Here is a 24,829-nt window from a genome sequence, read left to right as displayed (position 1 = left end):
TAGGCTACAGTCTATGCAGCAGACGTTTGTAGGGAAGTATAAATAACAGCCAATGTGCAGTACTATTCCACTACTGTCCAGAGATAGGTACGCCTTTCATAATTACTGAGTGACATACTTAACAGGACAGATAAAACCATTAATAGCAAACATATCAGAGCATCCGTCTAGATGAATTTATGAACTGGCTGTATAAATTAATGTATTCTGATTTATAAGCCAACTATCAAAGATTGTAACTATCATTGCAATTTTTAGTACATCCTGTAGAAAGTTTATTGAAATAAATAATGACGCAATTTTATGAAACGTCATTATGTTAATATAATACTAGAGCAGCTTTTTATGTAAAGCGGTGACGCTAAAATAATAAATGCGTCAACCTACAACGCAACTATTTTATTTTTATTGAATATGATAAATATTGTTATTTCCCGGAATAAGTAAGAGTATATTGTATTCAAATTTATAAGGAAAATATAACATTTCCTAGCAAGCGGTATTTATACCGTTTTAGTTACGAACCCCGCTTACCTAACATCACGTTATTGACAGTTTGGTTTTTATAGAAGCGACTGTTAATCTCATTTTCCGAAAACCGGGTTTAATTACAAGTATGTAACGTCTACAAAATTAGATACTTAAATGAATAATAGCATCAATAATAATGATTATATCGATTTTAGGGCTTCGTATCCATGTCACAAAATATTGCTGAGCCGACGTCCCTTTTTTTAGAAATAAGGTTTAATTATTATGTTCAGTCCCACTGTGTACCTATACCTACTTATATCTAAAATAAATGATTTCTATTCTATTCTAAAAAGTTCATGTCTTCTGATCACTTGTGACTCTGCTCTCTCCGTAATTACTGCCGCGAGATTAAGTATGTATACCGGCTTGCCGTCGCCCCTTAGTATTATGTATGTAGCATCAGTGATAGACATACCATTCTTTATTATCCATGAGGTTGCGCATCTCGTCGTCGGGCGCAGGCGGCGCGTCCCTCACGGGCGCGTACTGCGCGGCAACGAGCGGGTCCGTGGACGGGTTGAGCGCGGTCAGCGCCGCCGCACCGCCCGTCTGGGCCTCCTTGCCACCGCCCCATCGTGCTGACCATGCCCAGCCGCCTACACCTGCAAATAATTAAATTAATAAGTGCCTTTAAATGAAGAAAGGCTACGAACTTGACGACAGCGGGCAGTGAATCCGTATTCTCGGATAGCACCGCTCGAGCCCCGCCTTGCTCAGATCGAGACCTTAGGTCCACGAGCAAACGTCAAAGACGCAATTTTAAATCAAAAAGCAGCTTTACCTTTTTTATAATTTAGATGAAATGAGACACATATACCTGAGCAGCATATTTTATTTTTTCTCCAACCAGTAGGTTAATGATTTTAATACAACAACCAATTAAGTTGTTACGTCAATTTTGCCTGCCGAACTAGACGATCGAATGCAATAAAAAGTTATTTGTAAAAGTTACCACTGTAAATGGTACTAAGTTAATAGTCTGTGTAGAGGTCAATTATACGAGTACTATATACTCCGAACTGTAAAACCTGACTTTCTTAGCTAGGTATATTATGCAGCAACTTTGCTCAACCCACACAATATGTAAAGTAAGAAAAGCAGCAAAGCTTCATAAAACATGTCGACCGTTCAGTATTCAATTTTAAAGAAAGTTTTATTTAAAGCTTGAGACAGGCATTTATATGATAAAGCATTTGGAAAAAATACGTGTTTATTTCGACAATGATTATAGTTAATATTATTATGACATTAAAGAATATCTATTTTATGTAATATGGATGTAAAACCGGTAAAATTACGTGATTTCGATTTCCATGGGCAAACCCGTTGACCAATGAAAATGGAAGTTTAAACTGGAAGCGATAAAAACGATCGAACGGCATAAGGTCAGGGGTCAAGACTGACTCTGGAATACATTAACCTGATTGCACAGCATTTGTAACTTCACGTCCAGCTTGACGTTGACTAAGCTTCTTTGCGTTTGTTTCAATGCGAAATGTGCAAATGCCATTATGTACGCTATATATATGTCGAATACATAAGTATTCGACAAATATATTATAACTTCCTAACTACACGTTTAGCGTATAAAACTGAATTTAATTATTTAACATATTACACGTACAGTCATGAGCAATATAATGTACCCACTTTAGGACTCTGTCGCACTAACATTATTTGACATTTAGTGAGACTTACAGTTCATTTTGTCAAAAAAAGTGAATGTGACATGGTACCAAAGTGTATACATATTAATGCTCGTGACCGTACATATTATACGTATTCCATTTTGTCGTACTGAATTTAATAATTTATTTATTTGGGCGTATTATGCATTGTTTATACATATTTTTCCTATTATTCTATACCTTGTATTCTTTGTACTTAATAAATTTTATCTTTATCTACCTCCCGGTTCTAAAGTCCCTCATAGAACTGAAAAGTTAGTAAAAATCAAGATCTAACAGATCTTACTTAGCATTTTATGCCCCGAAAAGACCGTCAATTACCCACGTCTCCATATTTCACATAATTTACTGAAATTCTCCGCGTTACATAGTTGCAATATTCGCCGCGCGTTTCTCAAATGACCGCACATTTAGAAACTGCACCCTATCCACACAATTGGGCTGTGTAAGCTGTCTAGTGTCTAGACTGTAAGTAAGACGAGGCGTTGACTGCTCATTGAGGTCAAGACCCGACGGCCGAGATTTATCTCATTCGCGCAACAAAATAGTACACAGCGTCTAGGATTATCTATTTATACGTAATCAAGTTTGCCTGCTCTGTGGAATGGTTAAGATGCGGGAAAAAGGAAAATACAGTTGGGCGAAGAAGAAAGAAGACAGACGGTGGAGCTCCTTACATTTTTAAGCTTTTGCAAAATTTTGATAAGACTTTTGAGCAAAGATAATTTATGTGATTGTCGAATGATCTTTTCTATCAACTCGATCCTTTTTCAACTATTGACGACGAGTCTATATTAGAACCATACTCGTATTAGTACAATTCGCAACGTACGAACGATTTAAAGTATATATAGCCAAGACAACTACTCTTCAGCAAAAAATACAACTAGTTAGGCGGGATGTGATCAGATGATACTTTTTGTAGGCCTACGGTTCTCGATTCTATTCCAAAGCGTGGATGACTCATAGTATAAACCGGTTGCATAAGCTGACTGGCCACAACACGCTGCCTTCATAGAAACTTTAATGCCTGTGCTAAGTCTATTGGTGTATTAGAGTCTATATAGCTTTCAAAAACCTTCATTTTATACAAGTTTTATTTGTTTCTGCAACGAAACGACTAGTTTCGTTTGTGCGGTGTTTACGTGCTTCCCAACTTAAACATTATTTAAGGCGTCTGTTTAATATTACGATTATGGTTAATATAAATAAAAAAAAACATTAATAGAATGATATCCTAAATGATCCAATAGGTAATTGTGTAGTCTTTGATACGAGGATATACATACAATATTATTACCGCATAGCAAAAAAAATTTGATTTCCCTAAAATAAAAGAAAAATAATAATAGGCATGAGTGCCAATATATTTATAGAAATGAACGCAACGAACGTGACAAAAACACGTTTTTGCATAAAATGTTTACATCTTTGACAAACAAAATGAGAAAAATAGTAGGATTCCGGATTGAACTATATACTTACGTGAGTTGAATCAATCTTTAATACGATTACAGTATATTTTCGTTGTGTCGGACTAATTTAAAGTCGTAATTCGAATGTTCTTTTAAAATCCAAACCCCATTGTTTAATTATTGTGTCAAGAAACCTCAGCCGCAAAAGGTTAAGACACGGATTTCACATCAGTGTGGAACTTTACGGATCACCAAAACAAAGCGAAACTCAAGAGAAATGTCTGCTAAGAGCGATTGATGTTGTTTTAGAACTCATAAGCTTGAGCTGACACGGAAGCGAAACAAATCTAAGTACACTTCGGTTGAACTAAATCGGGGCTTTGACATACTTTTTCGCAAATGACATACTGTATTAAAAGTGCATTAGAGTAATACAGTGAATGATTTGATACGCAGAAACAAGCGCTACATTCATAGCTCTACAATTGCTCGTGGCTTATTCTGGAACTATATCTACGTAAACAATTAATTACATATTTTAGAAGCATAAGTGCTTATCGTTACTGACGCATAAGATCTTGGTCAGAATTTAATAGGTCACAGTTTTGCATAGAGGGTAAAAACTTCCGCACCGCATCGCACTTTTCTGTGCTTCTATCCTTTTCTGTCACCCAAAATCGGCACTTGCTCAAGCGACATAAAGAACGGGACAGCGACCGACACTCGTCGAATCCGCCGCGTACGGTCGCATTATCTCGCTCTTGCAAATGACGGTTCTGAGTGACAGAAAAGGATAGTCCAACCCTAAAAACCTTACATGGATTGTTCTACAACTTAATAACGCTCCACATTATAATATTCCTAGAGTACATCAGCTTCTTACTGTTGGACAGTAGCCGGAGAGAATTATAATTGATGGAGGCGGGCAATAATATCAATGAGATCACGACTGTCAAGCTGATGAACAGTGTAACTGATATGCCCTATACAATAACCTATTAATATTTAACACCATACCAGAGTAGACATAGAGCCTACTTCTAATTCAATAGAAAGAATTGGAAATGGTATTAGACTAAAACTTTTTTTTACCATACAAAAACTCAAACTCACGAGCATCAATGTGCATACATTTCGATACCATGTCACATGATTATTTTTGACAATTGCACTGTAAGTTTCACTAAATGTCAAATATGTTAGTGCGACAGAGTCTGTACGCAAAAAGCATCATTTATAAGGCCGCTCGCAGCCCGGCGGAAGGACAAAAAAGGCAAAAATCGAGAGTGCTGCATCTGATAATGTACCCATAGCACCACTACAGGCTAACAATGATGATGATATACTTACCAATAAACAAGAGTCCAAGGCAGAGTAGTACACCGCCAGCGATGAGAGTGCCGACGCCGGTGTCTGGACTGTCTGGTGTGATGGACGCTGGTGCGCTGGAGTACTCCACGCCGCCTGCTATCAGCAGCGCTAGACCTGCAGACAAATTGTTTTATTTTATTTATTTGGGAAAGAATCAGCTACAATATTACATTTACACCACACATTTAAATCTTAACATAATATCAAATAAGCTCACGACTATATCCCAATTGGGGTAGTCAGAGGTACATCCATCGCACGATGAACTAATTACCCACACCTCTCCGAGCACCGAGCGATCTAAATCTTAACATAAGCCGATAAAGTTTCGTACGGTTCAGTTACCAGCTTCTGTGCTTGACTGAGAGCAGGTAAAAACTATAGAATGCGTTCAGCTGCTTTTCGTCTTTGGCGTGTCATAAAACAGGAATTATGTCCTTTCTAATTTAATGGGCCATTATATCATACTACATTAGGACTTCGTTTCAAGTGTGGCTGCAATTTGTCTTCTGATAACTTGTGGCTCTGCCCACCCCATTAGCCCGAGATGTATATACTTATACAATACAAACAGCTATGTTATGGCTGACGGCCATAAATGTGTTCCCTATTGAGGTAGGCCGAGCCGCAAATAGAATAAATTACAGCTATTTTTGTTACAATATATGTATAGCTGGCGAGGAGCGACTATACACCTCTGCCTACCCCTTGGGGATACAGGGGTAATATTATGTTATTTGGATTCAACATTTAGCACATGAGGCGTCGAGATCCATTTTCCCTAATATTTGCTGAAACAGAAATAAGAAAATGTGATTTCTAGAGTCGATACTTGACCTTCGATACTCTTGAATTGTTTGAAGACCGGGGTCAAAAACAAAATGACAACCTTTAACAATGCTATTCATATATGACGTAACATAAAACAATGACCTCAACATTTACATTTAACCGCAAAACGCACGTAACTAACTGCATAATTCGTTCAAGAAAAGATTGATTAGTCACCCACTAGATACGCAAAACGCAAGCATTACACTGTGAGATTTTACAATGCAAAAATGTTGATAGACAAAGAAATATTTCTTTCATCTCAAACAAGCCAACACTGGCTCATTATTTAGTTCCTTATCTCATTTTACTTCTTGCACGAAACAATGAGTTTTTAGTATTTTCAAAACAAGCCTCGGGAACTTCTCGATGGAGTCAACGCACTATGTGGGTGGTAAGCATGAGTTGCACCGACCTAGGCGTATCCAAAACTCTACACGGCCGATAAGGAATACGCAACTTTAGCTTTACGTGATAAAGAATGTTTTTTACCCAAGGACAATGAACTGACGGCGCCAAAAAACCGCAACAAAGAACAAACCTGCTTCGAGATAAAAAACAACATGTAAAGCCCGTTAGTGAATTCTCAAGTCTTTCAACATGTGAGTTGTTTCCATACAAATGGACGCCAAATAATAGTGCGATGTTGGCTTCCTGGGAGCTCGTTAAATTGTAATTGATATGGCGTCCATCATATAGGAAGATCTGTACTTATAACTATAAAGTAGGAAGAGGAGTCATAAATACGTGAATAAACATGAGAGAAACTTAGCACCACAATATTCTTTATTGTATATTCGCTATTAAAACTTAACGATAGTAGGAAGCTCAAATGGTTTATAGCAGATAAATATAGGTATACTGAAAGATTTCACGGTTGAGGCGTGGAAATAAACCGATTATTTATGTCCCTTTCGGTACCAAGGCACTATAAATACCGACCAATTTAAATGCAAAAGGGTTCTGGCAAGATACTGGCTACTAACAATAACCTCAGCAGCAATAATAATAACGGCAATGGTTTTTTAAGCCCCGAATCTAAAAAGTATCATGTTCATGGTCACGGCCGCTGTTTGTTACGTGAATCACGAAATTGAGTAAAGAACTTAGCAGGTAAATGACAAGGAAATACGGACATATTGAGTTCATGAGAAAAAGTGACGTCAAATCTTACAAACGGTACCATTTATGATTCATTCATTATATTCTATGTTAATTGCGAACCGATATGAGGAAATAGATGACGAATAATGGCTCTATCTATTGTAGTATTGTTTAAGGAAGCAGGTCGGTCATTACTAATAAAAAATATTCATCTCTTAGCAAACATTAAAGTTTTCGCTCTCTCCTGTAGTTTCCTGGGCTGTACTGCGGCGTATGTGGTAAGGATGTACCTCAAGATGTAAGCCATACGTAAGGATTAGTATCATTCACAAGACCACCCCTTTGGTATCGAATAACAAAACCTCAAACATTGCATGCCACATCTCCGATTACAATACGGATTAGTTTACAACCAGGAACACGGAAACCTTAGGTTTGTACTGCGCGCTTTACAATTACTGTCAACAAATTGCGACAAAGATAGCTTTTTTTTGAAGCAGTGTCATTAGGTTATTTACTTCCTATATTCATTCCTCTATTGGGCGATGGTCTCCCCTCGACAACAGGCTAGTTTTCATCTAGTCAAATCAGTAACTTTTTTACTAAACGTCAAAACACGAAATCACTGGAATTTGTATGAAAAGCACACTGTGACGTCAGAGAAAAACATGACTTATTATTACGTGTTTCTTGATTAAAATTCGTAAATAAGTTGAATAGAAAAAAAAATGTTTTTCGTAAATTTTAGATCTGTCTTCATTTTGTATTTAGAATTTCATAATTTATCTTGAACCTAGTACACGACCCAACTGGAGGAGACACGAAGCTGCCAGGAGAAATATGGTTAGGGGTGGTCGATACAGAAACTGAACAAATCATTGAGGATCAACAAGGGTTGCCGATGACGTTTTCTTTCTTTAAAGGCAGTGGTATCAAACTGATCAATACATGAATAAAAAGCAAATGAGCGGTATGGACGCTTTATCTAGTGTCGATTCGCAGTCACAGACAGAATACAGATCGAACTGTTCCGACAGTTACTGCAACAAGGCTACAATTTTCTAGTGTGACGTATACCTACTCCTATTAGGTTACTAAAATGTAAACGACGACAATATTGCAAAGTAACAAAGTTGCCATTATAACTTGCAGACTTTTATTTCACAAGTTTGATACTTATATGGTAATGACATTTACGGAAATATAGTTTTATACGAAGCGAAGAGATATTTCACTTTATCAATAAAATGGCAAACAATATAAAAAATATAACTATGCATCACGCCTGTATCCACGATGGGATAAGCAGAGGTGTATAGTAAATACACATACTCCTCGCCTATTCTATTTGCGGTTCGGCCTACCTCACAACGCACTCCGGCAAAAAAGGTCACAAATTCTAGAAACCACGTGATATCAAACATGAATTCAGACTCATATTCGAACCCGGGTTTACCCACATACCCAAAAACAGTATGAAAAAATGCGATAAAGTATAATTGTCCGCGTATAGCCTCTCTAATAATAATAAATGCTTATCAACAGCAGCGTGATTATTTAAATATTTTAGCGAGTAAATAAAGCCATGGTTAAACATAAAATGCATTTTTCCTTTACGGCTATACAACAAGTACAAGTACATACGGTAGCCATGCAAGTAGGTATGGGTATTAGTGACACCGTAAAGAATACTGAGGGGGATGATTCAGACCCTGATTTTTAGTTGATATCAAGTGGAATTTCCGTTCTATACTATTGCGACGGAAAACTCCACTCAGAATCATGGCCTGAATCATCCTTCAAAGTTTTCGTTACGGTGTCACTAACGCCTTGTATAAAAAGTCGTATAGCTAGGTACACCTCACATCATATTGCAGGCTATACAAAACCACCGAACAACAAGGAACGCTGACCACATCTTGTAACCAGACTTACGCAAAACCAGAAATACGACTCCCGGCCCTTGGCGGCAGAGTATCGGGCGAAATCCCTATTGCAATACCTACGCACGTTACACCGCCATACACGGGGCAAACGCGCAGTAGATTGTGCACTCATAAGGCACAACATGTATTCACTAGGCTAGGCATTGATTTATTTCATTCAATGATATGATCTATATTTAGATTGCATAGCTTCTTGTATTTAAAAGAACGCATTATTACTAAACGTATGGTCTACAGTATAATCATGAATTATCTTCTTTTTTGCTCGGTAAATAGATTTGCATTTGACCACAATCTCACTTATAAATCGGTAAATGAAGATGTGGCCTAAGCTGGTAAATGCTTATCTAATATTAAGCCATAATAAAGCATAATACTACGTATAGAACGGCAACTCTCCGCTCCCCACCAGCGTCTGAGCTAGGTTTACCTCACCCCCCCTTGTGAACATAGTTTAGACTTGAATCGTAAGGCGTCAGACGTCACACACACAGATGCGCGTGTACGATAACGTCAATGTGTAGTGTCTGTGTAAAACGAGGTTGTTTGTATGAAGTGCCCGAGGTGTGATTAACCTCAAAACAAATAAAACATGTTTAATATTCCGAAAATACGTATCGATAGAGCAAAATAATGTCATTTTAAATTTGGCCTAAAGCGAATGATCTGTATTAGGTTATAATAATTGAATACCCCAATAGCTTTATATAATGAGTGAAGGCTGGAGTTTCCTAAGCGGCTGTTCGTTCAACTAAGTTAAAACTATAACATGACCGCATAGCAAACTGATTTACCTTGACTACCTTGCTCGTTTGATATAATAATATAACGATTACATTATTTTAAGTGCAAAAAACCTGATATACCACCTAAAATAAAAAACATGATACATTTTGCGTATTCACTTAATGAGTAAACTGGTATCCATTAGTATAATTATTATTAAAACAATTTTATTGACGTTACCCGTACACTCTACCACGCCTTGTAACGATCGTAAAGGGTTCCACAAATGGGTAGCCCTTAAAATTAAATAATTACCCAAGATTTAATAATTCTGTCCTTTATTTGGTAAGGACTTTTCAGGCTTGAATCACCTGATTGTCCGAAAAAGTAAGATGATTCCGTGCTTCGGAGGGCACGTTAAGCCGTTGGTCCCCGCTATTAGCCGTAAAACATCTCCACCAACCCGCAGTGGAGCAGCGTGGTGGAGTATGCTCCACACCCCCTCCGGTTGATCGAGGGGAGGCCTGTGCCCAGCAGTGGGACGTATATAGGCAGTTTATGTAATAATTTTGAAATTAGCAAGAAATTTTGAACTGATGTAATTAATTCAACTCCTATTACATCATTATCCCGTTATTCAAAGGGTCCGCTTACGTAACCTGAACATTTGACTGCCTGTCTGACCTTCCAACCTGCGAAGGAAAATCTAATACAGGTTAGGACACCTTCGAAAATGCATTTTGGGAATGTGGGTTTCCTCACGATGTTTTCCTTCACCGCTGAGCACGTGATGATCATCCAAATATGAATTCGAAAACACATTCGACAATCATTGGTTTAGGCCTGTGCTGGATTCGAATCTGCGATCTCAACGTGAGAGGCAAGCATTCTTCCAACTGGGCTACCACGGCTCACATTCCCATTACTATGTATTACAATACCTTAAAAATATATACATTATTTTTTATACTGCTTAAACTAATCTTATCATAATAATGCTGCTTTACATTCTGGGTACGTGACAGTCAGTAGACGGCTAAGGTAACACGCGTGTGTTTGCGTATTTGACAGACGCATTGAAGACAAATTGGTATCCAGTCAATAATCAGTTTACAATAATTAGTCAAATGTTGTAGGTAAGTTTCAGTATGTTTGGCTCAGTCTACCCTAATATAAATTAAAGCTACGTAAAAGAGATAGAAAAACCGTTAAGTATGCTTATGCTTAACACTGACCTAGTTTTAAAAATACACATGCATGCGTTATGAAGATTGATTTTCACAACAGCTATTCAGAGTTCAAAGGCCACAGTCAGTGTTTTATTCATAATTTCCTTCCGAGGTCGCATGTTCGTATTCTGTTAATTGTGGTATGTAGAGAATGCTGGAAAGTCTTTCTTCTGTATATGATTGTTTGAAATAATTTAGTTTATGTGTTTTTCCAATTAAGAATAATACAGTCGTGAGCTTATGTTGATGTTATATTAAAGTTTGTAAAATAAAAACTATCGTTGTTACGCATTAGGTATTGGCTTTCCATGTACACGTTTTAAAAAATAAGTTGGCAATGTTTTTCATATTGTCAATTTGTCACATCAACCGTCCCTGGTTCCGGATTTTTCTGTTAATCCTTAAAAGTGTAAAGAATTTTAGAGAGTGATCTCTCTAAAATAACATGACATCACGTCTATATCCCCTAAGAGGTATGAAGAGGTGTAAAGTATTGTATACACCCACTCGTCAGATACGTTAAATCCCATGTAATAGGGTGCAAGCCTCTAAAATAAGTATAATAGTTTTTATGCGTCATACAAATGGCGCCACAGAGAGAATGAGAGAAAACATTTCCGTTTCTAAATTAACCTACTGGAATAATTATAAACATTAACATTCACTGGGACAGGGAGCGTAATTCTGGCAAAGTATTAGTTGATTTATGGGTCAACAGTGTTCTGACCTCCTACTGTCATCCTTTATGAATGAAACACTGTTCTATCATACCCGTTTCCTCAATTTGTTTTGTTAACTTTGTAAAACATCATCATCATGTCAGACATCACAGCCGGTGTAACATGTGCATAGTTATTCACTATGCACTTTTATGAGGTCAAATCTTGATGTGGACTTTATTAGCATGAACCATTATAGTTTGTACCCGCAATCTTTCAATTTTTTTTAAATTTTTCCTCACCTGGTTTTCTGGAAGAAATCGCTTTAAGCGATAAGGCCGCCATTTGCCATTTAATTAGTTAAGAGTCTTTTTGTAATTATTTATTTTTATTTTGGTGCAATAAAGTGTATTTGTATTGTATTGTAGCAGTATTTAGTAGCAGTAGTAGTACCTGCGTATATGCTGCGCAACTTCCCTCAATGTCCGATCACAATAGAAGGTTTCAAATGTAAACTACAGATGTAGAAACGTAATTTGCCTCAGAGAGCATTTTAATGCGAAAGAACAAAAATAGCCCGCCACAATGTGGATTATCTATTCCGTTTCTGGAAAATGTTCAAGGCTAAAATAAATAGGCATAAACTAGGTAGGCGTGTTCCACCTGAGGCCACATCGTCAGTTTATCATCAGGTACTAAGTTTCAGGTTAATACCTACAATAATAATAAGTGACGGACGTTTAGCTCTGCAATGGTAAAACTAAAATAAAAACAAAACTGCGCCTAATATTTTGCTCGCTTATTTTTTTGAGTACTCGAGTGTTTTAAATGCAAATATGAGGTTTTATATTCAGTAAATACGGAAACGATTAGGCTTGGGCATGATTATGAGCTAACAAGAACTGTTTAATGCTTAAAAATTGTAATCTTTGTCTAGAGCAGCCGTAAAGTAATATTGATAGCGCTAGTAACTTTTTAATGAGGTAATTTACCCGCTTTTATAGCCAAAAAGGTACTTGTAAAAAATGCATTCCTTTGACCATGCTATCTAAGATAGAGATTAGAGAGCGCTTACGTTAGCCTATAAAAATGTCTACTTATTCTAATCAAAGAATACCAGGTTTGTAATTGACGTTGACTCGTATAATAGCTACGACATTACCGACCCAGCAGTATCTTTCGTCCTACATCGTCATTATCCAACACGACTTAGCCGTAAACGTTATTATTTCACCCTACCACTGTATCGTTCCGAAATTTTATTATTTAATATATTGCAGAATGGGCTTCGCCTTAGCCGGTAGGGCCCCCTGCTCGGTACACACCTGCTGCATCTAGATATTTAGAGATTTGGGAATTACGTGCTCGATTTTAGACCAAATATCATATGACATTAGAGCCAAACTCAAAACCGATTAAAAAACCATGTACTGCGTAGTTTCTGCAACTACCTATGAAATGAATGATATGTGACTTATTTACATTATTTCTGTCAAATAGTGCTATTATTGATTCACGACCGAATATCAATTTATCCTCAGCATTTACACGCGGTTGCGCAACTATATACGTAGTCCAGCAAATTGAGTCGTGTTCTATTAAATATTCAATGCCGCCTACGATGCAATGGGCGCGTTCAGGCCGACAATCACACACAGAGCCATCGATTCGCTGGAACTTCGAGTTATTGACCGATTGGACGACTTCAATCGTTCTGCGTTCATTGCTAACGTATTGGATATTTTTACTACAGTCTTTGTTAATGCAGCGATGGATGGTGTAAAGTATAAGGATGGATTGAGTTTGGTCGATGTTTAGTAGAATGAAGGGCCCTGGAGGGTTGCGAAAATGGGTCGTCGCAGCGGAAGCGGTGGGCTAAGCCGGTGGGCAGCGCATTAGTGATTCATTAGTCGGCTTTCACTCACAGTGCAACTGGAACAATGTGCCCACGCATCACGCTATAACTGTTACACTTCCATATGCGATTTCGGTAATGGCTTCCAGCTGTCGGATTTATTTAAGGCGCAATATTCTTCGCAGTCTATTTTTGCAAGTATGATTCTTATGGAACATTTTATTAGGTCTTGTTTAGATTTCTACGAACAAACAGGAGTTGTGACCTTTCTTATCCTTTGTTTAAACCGTGGAAAATCTCATTAAGTGACTATAATGAAAATACTACAGAGGTGACTCACAAACTTTGTTATCACGTCGTGCGGTTCTAAAATAAAACAGAACATTCGAAACCAACCATGTGCCAAGATAATTAAGAATTCGTGATAACCAGGAGCAGTAGTAACATTCTCTTTATTACAAGCAGATGGCCACAACAGAAGGTCGACTTTCGCATCGAAAACAGCTACATTAAAACCTTTATTGCTTTTGCTTTGAAGCAGCCAAGAGGTTTCGCCTCGATCAGGTTTATTTTGCTTGCGGCCAAAGAAAGTGATGTCGTAACGTAACCTCTGGGCTCCTTTCAAAAATCTGGTTTTTATAAAGTCTGTTTTAAGAAACTTTAGGTGCAAATTGACCGGTGTTGTTACAGTGCAAGTGAGAAGTTGGCAAATGATTACGGAAATGTTGTGATGCTGCCCAGTAGGTAGAGTTTGTCGACCAACGCAGACAGTTTGTTCTATTACATGTAGAATCATTTTCTGATAATGTAATCTTATACAGAGCATAGAATGTTGTTGTTAAAACTCATTTTTACCACATTGCCTTATTAATACCACATTATTAACCTCACAATATCCTTTACCGAAAGTTGTAGACTTCCGATTGATTAAATTATTTCCTCTATAGACATAAACATTCAATGCCAGCTGGCACCGAGCTCGTTGACCCTATCTTTCCTGTCTGTCTGATCAGCTACCGAATGACTCACCAGCGCCACACTAGCGCCTACCGGACACCCGATACCATTTACGACAGCACTGTCATTGTACACGACACGCACAATCGACGCGCGAGCTTATCTTTGCTACTTCACGCTACCAGTATATAAAAAAAAATACCTTACCATTTTGGAACCTTTATTAACTGTAAAGATAACATCCTAATCATTGAACATTTTTTGTATAATTCAATATTGAACAGACTCCATGAACGGACTCACGATCTGGAGGTCAGGGGTCTAATACCCGATGGGGACATTGTCGAAAACGCTTTGTTTGGTTAGGACATTACAGATTTGAATCACCTAATTGTCCGAAAAAGTAAGATGTTTCCGTGTTTCGCAGGGCACTTTAAACCGTCGGTTCCGGCTATTAGCCGTAAAACACCTCCACCAACCTTCAGTGAAGCAGCGTGGTAGACCATGAACTATACCCCCTCTTTTTGTTTGGGGGGAAGCCTGTGCCAGGGACGTGTATAATATGGGTTGTCCCTTCCATTACGAAAGACTCACAACTGACACAATGTATTCTCTAGTCAATTTCAGACGACAATCAAATGAAAACTAGTACCTATATTTATCATTGTAACTCTATAGTATTTTATAGCTCGTAATGTTCTATAGAACTTACTAGCTATTCTTTCAGTTCGAGGCCAAACGAACACAAACAAGGGTCATCTTATCTTGCACGCTTCCAAGCAAAGACCGCGCTTCGGAAGCTCTAATAGGTCTTTAAAGAGCCCTTTTGTGGTCTCAGCGTTTAAACGATCTGAAAACGATCTTTTGTGTTCGTGGACAGAACAACAAGACCCTTTCTGAACAATAGAGTTATCTCAGGGCGTGCCTCGTCTAGGCTTGTACAATATTTTCATGCTCCAGTCGTCATGAATGGTAAATAAATAGAGATGGCGAGTTACGAGTAATATTTTTGTGGGAACTAACTAGAGTTTGCTCCCGGAAATAAATAATGTGGTCATCCGCATTTTAGACTCATAGTTTTGCTTGTACTGAAAAATATGGGTTTGAATATGAGAATATTTACTGAAAGTTTTCGAATTATTTTCATACAGTTTCACGGTTTACTTTATACATTTACATTAATATTGTCTATCAAGGAGAATCGCAGCAGTGCGTATTACGCAACTTTGAAGATCTTCCTCATTGTTTGAAGTTTACCATCAAAGAGACCATCAGTCCATCTCTATTGTAATAACAAGTAGAACGGATACAGGAAGAGACTATCTTAAACATTATTGACTAAACTAATCAATATAGCTTTGAGTTTTTTACGAACGAGCAAATGAGTTTACCGATTAGTCTAGTCTACCCAATGGCGTAGTTCCGAACAAGTTTGTACAATACAGTTGAGTAGAGGTGGTGTAATAATTTATTCAAGTTGAACATGGTTCGTCAAGGACTGTATGTACTTGCCGGTGTCGGTATTGCAGTGTCGCCCACGTTGTGCGGAAGTTGGAGTCATTCACAAGCCAGCCGAGTGCAGGAGAGGAAACAAAAGCTGTTGTTGCCCGTATCGTAGTAGTCGCGATCGTGACTACTCATAATTTAACTCGCCGAGCGTAGCCCCGATCATTATACACCCGATTATTTATTCTATTTTCGTCCCCATAGAGTCACAATAGATTTGTGACGGATATTGTTAAAGAAATGACAGACAGGCAGGACGGAACAGGGAAAAAATATATTTTGTAGTAGGTATAATAGGCATTGTATTGTAAGAGCGAATGACATTGATTGCAACAAATATTCTTTGAAAACATTACGCGGTACTCAGAAATATTGGATATTCAGTAGTTAGCGTTACGTAAACTTATTATAGTAACAATGGTGATTCTCGTTGAGTGGGTCTCTATTCCAACTTCAACAAACGATTATTGCGTAATACTAATTTAGTTTTTACCACAAAAGCGTAGCATGAAAAGACCACAAAAAGCGATGATTACTCACGCCTCGGTCCCTTTCACGATGTACATTTACAGCATCACGTACATAACAAATATAATATGAGCCATGAAGAGATCTCGCGACGCGTCAATAATATGCAATCGCCTTTTAGAGGGCAAGTAGAGTGGAGTAAAGGCTAGCGGCAGGACAAGCGACTGTCGGGGGTCATTATAAATCTGACGAGAGCATGAATCTGGTTGCGCCGCATGAGTCATGTTGATTTGGTGTGCGTCAAGCTAGCGGCCTCAAAAAAAAATGGGCACGAAAAAATAATTTGACCATACCAAAAAATAGTACTCTTATTGAAAAAAATAGTACCTGTTGTAAAAAAATTAGTACCATCACGGTTCTGGATTTATAGCCATGTTTTATTGCACTTGCTAGCTTGACGGTGAGCGAAATTTGGCGAGAGTTAACGACAAGGTCTTTCGCTTTGATTTAAACGCCAAAAAATAGTACCGAAATAGTACTCACCCCCTGCAAAATACCGAAATGAGTACTTCAACGGTTCCAAAGTTATAAAGGCAGTTCTTTGATCCCGCTGGCTTGACGTTTTGAAAATACCTATTATCTGGGGAACGCTTGCATACTTCAGTATGTAACTAATATCAATAAACTCGTATGAAATAGTACTTCCTACCATCATAATTTTGATCCGATTCTCTTTGTAGAAATATGTTAAAAAATAATCATAACCTATGCCATACATTTGTTGTTGATACAGTCACGTAGACAATTACATAACCTCACAATTTATTCGTAAGTATTGCCATCGCCAGTATTGCCATTTTGGAGGTCTACCCTACCATTTCTTTACACTTCAGAGTGTTGCTATTACAAAAAATTGCTATTGCATACACCCATATGCAATAATTTTAATAGAAAATGGAATGGATGTCTTATTGAAAACAATCTGTGATTTTAATACATCATAATACATTTTTAATCTACTGTTTTATTTTATAATTTATACCTTCATGTTCAATTTGTTACGGATCGAAGTGTTTGTTAAAATAAACAATTTGCAGTATTTGTAGAATAACTCAAAGAGTTTCAACAATGATATTACTTTCATCTGACAACCCTGGCACTTCATCAATTTTTACCCAAAAATGGGGAAAAAATACTAAAATCTGACAACATTCTTCTTGAGCATGTGTAATAATTTTGTTCGCGACGGTACCTGTCTTGATAAATGTATGACATAGGTTATAATGACTTTTTGACATATTTCTACAAAGAGAATCAGGTCCAAATTATGATGGTAGGGAGTACTATTTCATACGAGTTTATTGACATTAGTTACAAACTGAAGTATGCAAGCGTTCCCCAGATAATAGGTATTTTCAAAACGTCAAGCCAGCGGGATCAAAAAACTGCCTTTATAACTTTGGAACCGTTGAAGTACTCATTTCGGTATTTTGCAGGGGGTGAGTACTATTTCGGTACTATTTTTTGGCGTTTAAATCAAAGCGAAAGACCTTGTCGTTAACTCTCGCCAAATTTCGCTCACCGTCAAGCTAGCAAGTGCAATAAAACATGGCTATAAATCCAGAACCGTGATGGTACTATTTTTTTTACAACAGGTACTATTTTTTTCAATAAGAGTACTATTTTTTGGTATGGTCAAATTATTTTTTCGTGCCCATTTTTTTTTTGAGGCCGCTAGCTTGACGCACACTTGATTTGTTACGTAACATATAATTGAGCGAATTATTGGGCAACTGCCTTGGGGCCAACAATTAAAATTTTATGTTAGATACTGGTTATAGAGCATTTTTTTAGTTACGCTTTGTAACAAGAACTAGGTATTTGACCTTATGGCGTCGTCAGCCACGTGTTTTTTGTTACTGTAAGAGGCCACGAGCCTGGCGTAAAATTTAAACCGTGACTAGGTAATCCCGCAATGCCTGCCTATTACTAATGATATAAAGCCTGTGGCGGCTCAATACTCACCCTCAATCAGGGTTGATAAGGTTGGTCATTAATATCACAACCCACATGAGAGAAGACTAATAATATTTTACATAGTTTTCTCCTTCTGTACTAAAGCACTATACAAACGGAATACTGCAATAATTAGTGTGGATTACATTAAGCTTAAGTAGTGCAAGTAACAATAGAAACTAGTGAATGTATTTTCTGGATTAAACTAGGTACCAATTATTCATGTCTGTGCACTGTCGAAGAGGTACCTTAGATACATATTTGTAGGTATTGCATTAGTTTTTAATAATTGGCAAAAACTAAGTAAGAAAAAACAGTAGGTGGGTAACAAATGTCATACATGCATAAGTCATAAATTCATAAACATAACATGAGTTACTAATACTGTATTTGTAATTGGAGGCAAAATACTGAATTAAAATTTTAAACAAACTGGATTTATAAATTTTTTAATAACCAGAAAATCTTGTGGTTTTCATCATAACTTAATTTAATTTTCGAGAATTAATACAAGATATGAATAAATGATAATGAATTTGGATGTTTTATGTCAGGTTTTTAGAAATAAAATGTAAAAGTCTTTTTTAAATAAATAAATTCTCCAGGTGGGTCCCTAAATATGCAATGGGCAGGATGTGTACCTAGTTAGTTATTTGTTAATATTATTAGAATTTACCTGATGTTATTGGATGTGTGTGACTGAAGAAGCAAATAAACATTTAGAAGTAGTAAACTTTACTATTGTGTTCATTATAAACATCAAATGTTGTTTTCTATTTATAATTTTTTTTTTTTTTTTTTTTTTTCTCCTAAATGGCTTCTGTCAACAGGGACAATTTTGCCAGCGTCAGGGTTGGGAAATACACATTTTCAGTGTACAGGAGCTCCAGAAGTTTAGGCCAAATGATCGGTTGTGTAACCTAGGAACAAACAGACATAAACACATTAGTTAGTAGATATAGTACTTATTATACTACATATTATAAAATAAATAACAATTACTAAAGTTTAATATTAAAAGTTTCAATGTATTTAACTAAAATATCTATAAAAGGGGAATCTACATAAGATAATACACTATACATATTAGTAGGGCGAGGGATAAAGTTGGGCAAGAAATCATACAGAGAGAGAGGGTATTTATGACAATTGAAAAAAATGTGATCAATGGTACCCTCTTCATATCCACATTCGCACAATGAGTGGTCCCGCACCCTTATCTTGGCCAAAAAAGATGGAGAACAGTTGTGACCTAGTCGCAAACGAATAATAGTAGAAGTAGTGCGTTTACTTGCTTCGCGGAACTTAAAAAACCAAGGTTTAACTGGGATATCAGGTTGTAGTTCGCCATAGTATTTTCCCTTACGAAGTCGAGAAGTATTCCATGTGACATTCCATTGCTCGGAGAGGTCGGATTTGGCACGGGAGCGTAAATCTTGGGCATAACAAAAATCGTACGACTCACCGCTGGAGCGAATGGCCCACTTGGCACATAAATCCGCCTGTTCATTCCCTTTTATCCCAGAGTGCCCAGGTATCCAAACAAGGACCACTTCAATACCTAGTACATGACAATTGTATAATGCTTCACGAGTTTTCAAATTAATTGGAAGTAATTCTTTTGAACGGAATGGAAATTTCATAATGTCCTCAAGGCAACTACGAGAATCGGAAAAGATAACAGTTCGATTGAGCTGATGAGATTTAACCATGACTACTGCTTCATAAATCGCAATTGCTTCACCGGTGAATACGGAAGTTTTTGGTGGGGATTTAATGCTTAAATAAGATTTCCACTGAGGGACCCATACTGCTGAGCCTACACATTCTTCTTCAGACTCCTTAGAAGCATCGGTGAATATTGTAAGCCACCCTTTCCATTTATCCTCTACAATTTTATTAAACTGTACATTTGCAGCAGGGTCTCCCTTGACAATACCAATGTTCAGAATGATTTGAGGTTGAAAGATTAAAGCCTCATAATCAAAACCAAACATGGGGTTGGAGGAAGATTGGAACATTTTTGGACCTTCATTAAATTTTTTAAAACTATTATACAGACACGGAGATTGTTTATGAGACCAATACCTGGAAGAGCAAATAAGATTAGATAGTTGTGTGAGACAAGAAATTAGAGGATGGGAAGAATTTTGGGCAATTTTGAAGAAGAATCTGTCACATAAGTACTGTCTACGGAGAAGCAGTGGAGGGTCAAGACACTCTACCTGAAGGGCATTGATAGGAGAGGATTTCATCGCCCCGGAAATAATTCGTAGGCACTTGGCTTGAATCTTATCCCAACAAGCAAGGGCTTTCTTATTACAAGGTTCAAGTAAGAAAGAACTATAATCAAAGTGACTGCGTATTACAGCATTATATAACAATTTCTGGGTATATGGGTGAGACCCCCACCAGACTCCAGAAAGGGCCCGAAGAATATTTACACCTTTCTCGCATTTATTTTTAATATAATTTAGATGTTCGACACCAGAAAGGCGGGAGTCAAAATATAAGCCCAGAAATTTAACATTATCTGAGACAGGAATGCTTTCTTCCTCCAGAACAATATCAATAAAAGGAATATCTCTCTTTCTTGAAAACACCACAACAGAGCTCTTAGATGCTGAAAGAGTAAGGCCATGTAATGAAAGCCATTCATTGAGATAGCGGATGGCAGCATTTAAGCGAACCGAACATTCCGAAATGTTATCCGAAGCATAATAGAGGGCTATATCATCTGCATATTGAAGTATGCTACAAAAACAGTCCACTGATTTGTCCAAGTCAGATGTATATAAACTGTACAATATAGGGCTCAGGACTGAACCCTGAGGCAAACCCTTCCAAACAGTTCTAGAGGGTAACAGTTCACCTTGGATGCGGACAAAAATGGAACGGGCCATGAAAAGATTGCAAATAAAGTTCACCATCCTCGCTGGAATACTCAGATTGAGCATTTTTTGCCTGAGTAGCGGGAGAAGAACGTTGTCGTAGGCTGATGAAATGTCCAAAAAAACACCAACTAGGTGCTGTCCTCTAGAAAAGGCTAAATGAACCTCAGTCGAGAAGATACTCAGATTGTCCAGAGTTCCAGATCCCCTACGGAAACCGAATTGTGTTTTAGATAAAATACCTCTATTTTCTAATATCCATTCTAACCTGTTTTTGATGAGATGTTCCATGATCTTTGAGAGCACGGAAGACAGAGCGATAGGTCTATATGATGATCCAACCTTGGGATCCTTGCCAGGCTTTAAAATTGGCACAATAATTTGTTGCTTCCAAGTATCAGGAATAATTCCTGTCTCGAAAATTTTATTAAAAATTGAAAGAAGAACTTTTTTAGAAGAGTCAGATATTTTAATAATGAAAGAGTATGGAATACCATCCACACCAGGGGTAGAATCAGAAAGGTGTTTTAATACAGAAGAAAGTTCAGAAAGAGAGAAAGGATTATCCAGGGGATCAGAAGAAGAGATAGAAGCAAAACATGGAAAAGAGTCTTCTGAAGGTACATATGAGGGAGCTAAATGGTCTAAAAAGTCATCCAACCAAGAAGAGCAGTCGTTGGAGGAGGGAGAATGATTAGAAAAAGAACCACGGAATTTGTTCATATTTCTCCAAACCAAGGAAAGAGGAGATCGCGGAGATAAGCCTTCACAAAAGCTTCTCCATCCCCCATGTTTTTTTCGCGAGAACTCTCTCTTAGTTATAGCATTAGCTCTTTGTAAAGACATATAATTTTCGTAAGACGGTTGATTTAAGAATAACTCTTCAGATTCATCCCGTTTTATGATAAGTTCTGTGCAATCTGAATCCCACCAGGGTGGAGAGGGGAGATAATCTTTTGGAGCTTTCTTAATAGGGACTGAGGAATTAGCACTAGTAAGTAATATATTAATAAAATCAAAATAGAGCTGGATATAATTTAGTTCTGATACTTCTGGCATCAAATCCGTGCCAAGTTTAACAGAGGACAAGAATTGTGGCCAATTTGCCTTCGAAAGGCGGTACTTTAGGAGAGGAGGCACAGGAGAGGGAGATATAGAGACACAATGAGGGAAAGAAATAATGATTGGAAGATGATCGCTACCATGAGAACAAGAAAGGATTCTCCAAGAAGTTCCAGGAACAAGAGAAGGGGATGCAAAGGACAAGTCAACACAACTTGGGTTCTGAAGAGGGGAAGTTCTCCTAGTCGGAGACCCATCATTGAGAAGACATAGGTCATTATTGTCCATCACGTCGAGAAGAGAAAAACTTAATGAGTCACAGGATCTAGAACCCCACATTGTATGATGAGAGTTAAAGTCTCCCACCACAACCAGAGGAGGGGGCAAGTTGGAAAGAATTGAATCAATTTCTTTGAAAATAGGAGATCTAGCATAGGGAACATATACAGAGACAAAAGAAACATTCAAAGCTCTTACAGCAACAATATTAAAAGAGGGTGAATGAGGAGGAAGAGAAATAAGGGAATACGTGACACAAGATTTGACAATGAGAGCACAACCATCCTTCCCATTGTCACAATCATCTCTGAGACATGAGTAGCCTGGAAGTCTAAAACGAGAACCCGGCTTCAACCATGTCTCCGAGATGGCTAGAATTGAAGGCTTAAAAGAGTTTATTAAACTGATAATTTCATGTTTCTTATGATTAATGCTCTTGCTGTTCCACTGCAGAAGAGTGGCCATTTTGAGTGGAAGAAATAGAAGGTAAGAGAGTTCTTAAGTGTTGCAACATTACTGCGATATTGTTCGGTAAATGATTGACCTTTCTAGAAAGAATGTGAATTAATGATTTACACATTAATTCAATGTCGTCGTCAGTGAAGGAAACTTCTGGATTCGAGTTGATAAGTGCACAGCCATTAGGCTGACTGGACTTTGGGGTGGCTGTAGCTTGGGAATGAAATTCTTTATTATACCCGTTAATTACAGGAGCCGGGGACCAGCGGTTGCGGACCACAGTTTTCCTGTATGTAGTTGATCTTGGAGTGGAGGGAGGGGATTCAATGGCGTGATAAGTAGGAGACAAGGGGCTCATAGGAGGGCGAGGAGGAGTGGATTCTGCAGCAGCAGTGTCACGAAAAGTGCGACGAACCGGACGGAAACGAAGAGAGGCTTCTGAGTAAGGAATACTTTCCTCGGACATAACTAATTTTATAGACTTCTGTCGCAAGTGTTCGGGACAAATTGCATATGTAGCAAGATGAGAACCAGAGCAAAACAAACAAGAAATTTTTTCGTCTGGGACTGTGCAAGATTCTCCAGGGTGTGGCTGGGTACACCTAAAGCATTTAGGTTTTGATCGACACTGAGACTTTATGTGCCCAAACCGGCAGCAATTGTTGCACTGGATAGTAGGCAAAGTATATATACCTACAGGCAGGGAGGTGTAGAAACAAAATACTCTCTCTGGGAGGGTTTGCGAAAGGAATGTTAGAACAACTGTTTGGGTCGGGACCCACTCTGTTTGTCCATCCTTCACGGACTTCCGATTCAAACGTCGCGCTTTAACAACCCGGCAACCAGGTGGGCATTCCAGGGCAAGTACAAGCTCTTCCAGGGTCCAATCAATAGGAATGTTCCTCACTATACCCATGCGGGTAATGTGGTATGACGGAATTACTGCTTTATACTTATTCTCGGAGAGCAATGAATTGTCTAAAAAATCATTGGCGGATTTGGCATCAACAAATTGAACAACGACTCGGTTGCGACCGGCGGACCTGATTCCATCCTTAGCAATTCCTTGAACGGATTTTTTATATAGAAATTGCGCAAATTTAAGCAGCCTTATGGTCAGACCAGCTGAGGGATCCTCTTCAACTCGAGATACGTGGACTATAAATGGGGCAGCATCGTGTTCACTGAACTTTAATTTTGACCCATGATCAAAATCTGGGTGGGTAAAAGTATGTTGGATTGAGGCCGCAGGAGGTACGCCAGCCCGTTTAGGCGGAGTCTCCCCTGATGTATCCTTAGGACGTTTGATGCCCTTACGCACCTCCTCAGAAGAATCGCCGCCCCCATCTGGGGGCTCCTCCACATCCATCACCAACAGAAAACACTAAATACTCACAGCACAGCACAAAAACAGCACAGTACAGCACAAAAACAACACAGTTCCTTTGAGAAATAACCAATTTCAGTGAAAAAAGTCAATTTAAAATTTCCGCACGTGTAGTAACCAATACCCTCGCCGCGAAAAAAAAAAAAACTCTATTTATAATAATAAACAATGTTTTCAGCATTTACACTTGCGCTTGATGTCATAGGCTCAAAATTGTTTGTTTAGCTTTGAGTTTTTCGACATGACAGATATAACTAGATATGGTAGGTATACCTATTTAATTATGAAATCACAAAATTAAATCATAAATTATACTTGATGAAGGTGTTGCAGTATGAAAAAGCTATATCAGAAATTAATCTTAGTTGCCTTGTAAGAAATAAATGACGAGTGGTAGGTATATGATTAACTACAAAAACATTTCATACCTATGATGTTAGGTTAAT

The 24,829-nt window shown here is 37.9% G+C and overlaps 1 protein-coding gene across 1 annotated transcript in view; it reads right to left on the bottom strand.

Annotated features, from left to right (window-relative positions):
• LOC126368830 (uncharacterized) overlaps positions 1 to 24,829 on the bottom strand; it is a 29,885-nt gene that overhangs the window by 4,362 nt on the left and 694 nt on the right. Inside the window, exons 2-3 of the mRNA XM_050012991.1 lie at positions 4,988 to 5,122; positions 950 to 1,136 (exon numbers count right to left, since the gene is read on the bottom strand). Coding sequence (XP_049868948.1) covers positions 950 to 1,136; positions 4,988 to 5,122 — 322 coding nt within the window. The remainder of the gene's footprint in view (positions 1 to 949; positions 1,137 to 4,987; positions 5,123 to 24,829) is intronic.

Source organism: Pectinophora gossypiella, chromosome 8 (assembly GCF_024362695.1).
Source record: "Pectinophora gossypiella chromosome 8, ilPecGoss1.1, whole genome shotgun sequence".
NCBI classification, from domain to species: domain Eukaryota; kingdom Metazoa; phylum Arthropoda; class Insecta; order Lepidoptera; family Gelechiidae; genus Pectinophora; species Pectinophora gossypiella.
Note: the sequence above shows the minus strand (reverse complement) of the source record. Positions and strands in the feature narration are given on the sequence as shown.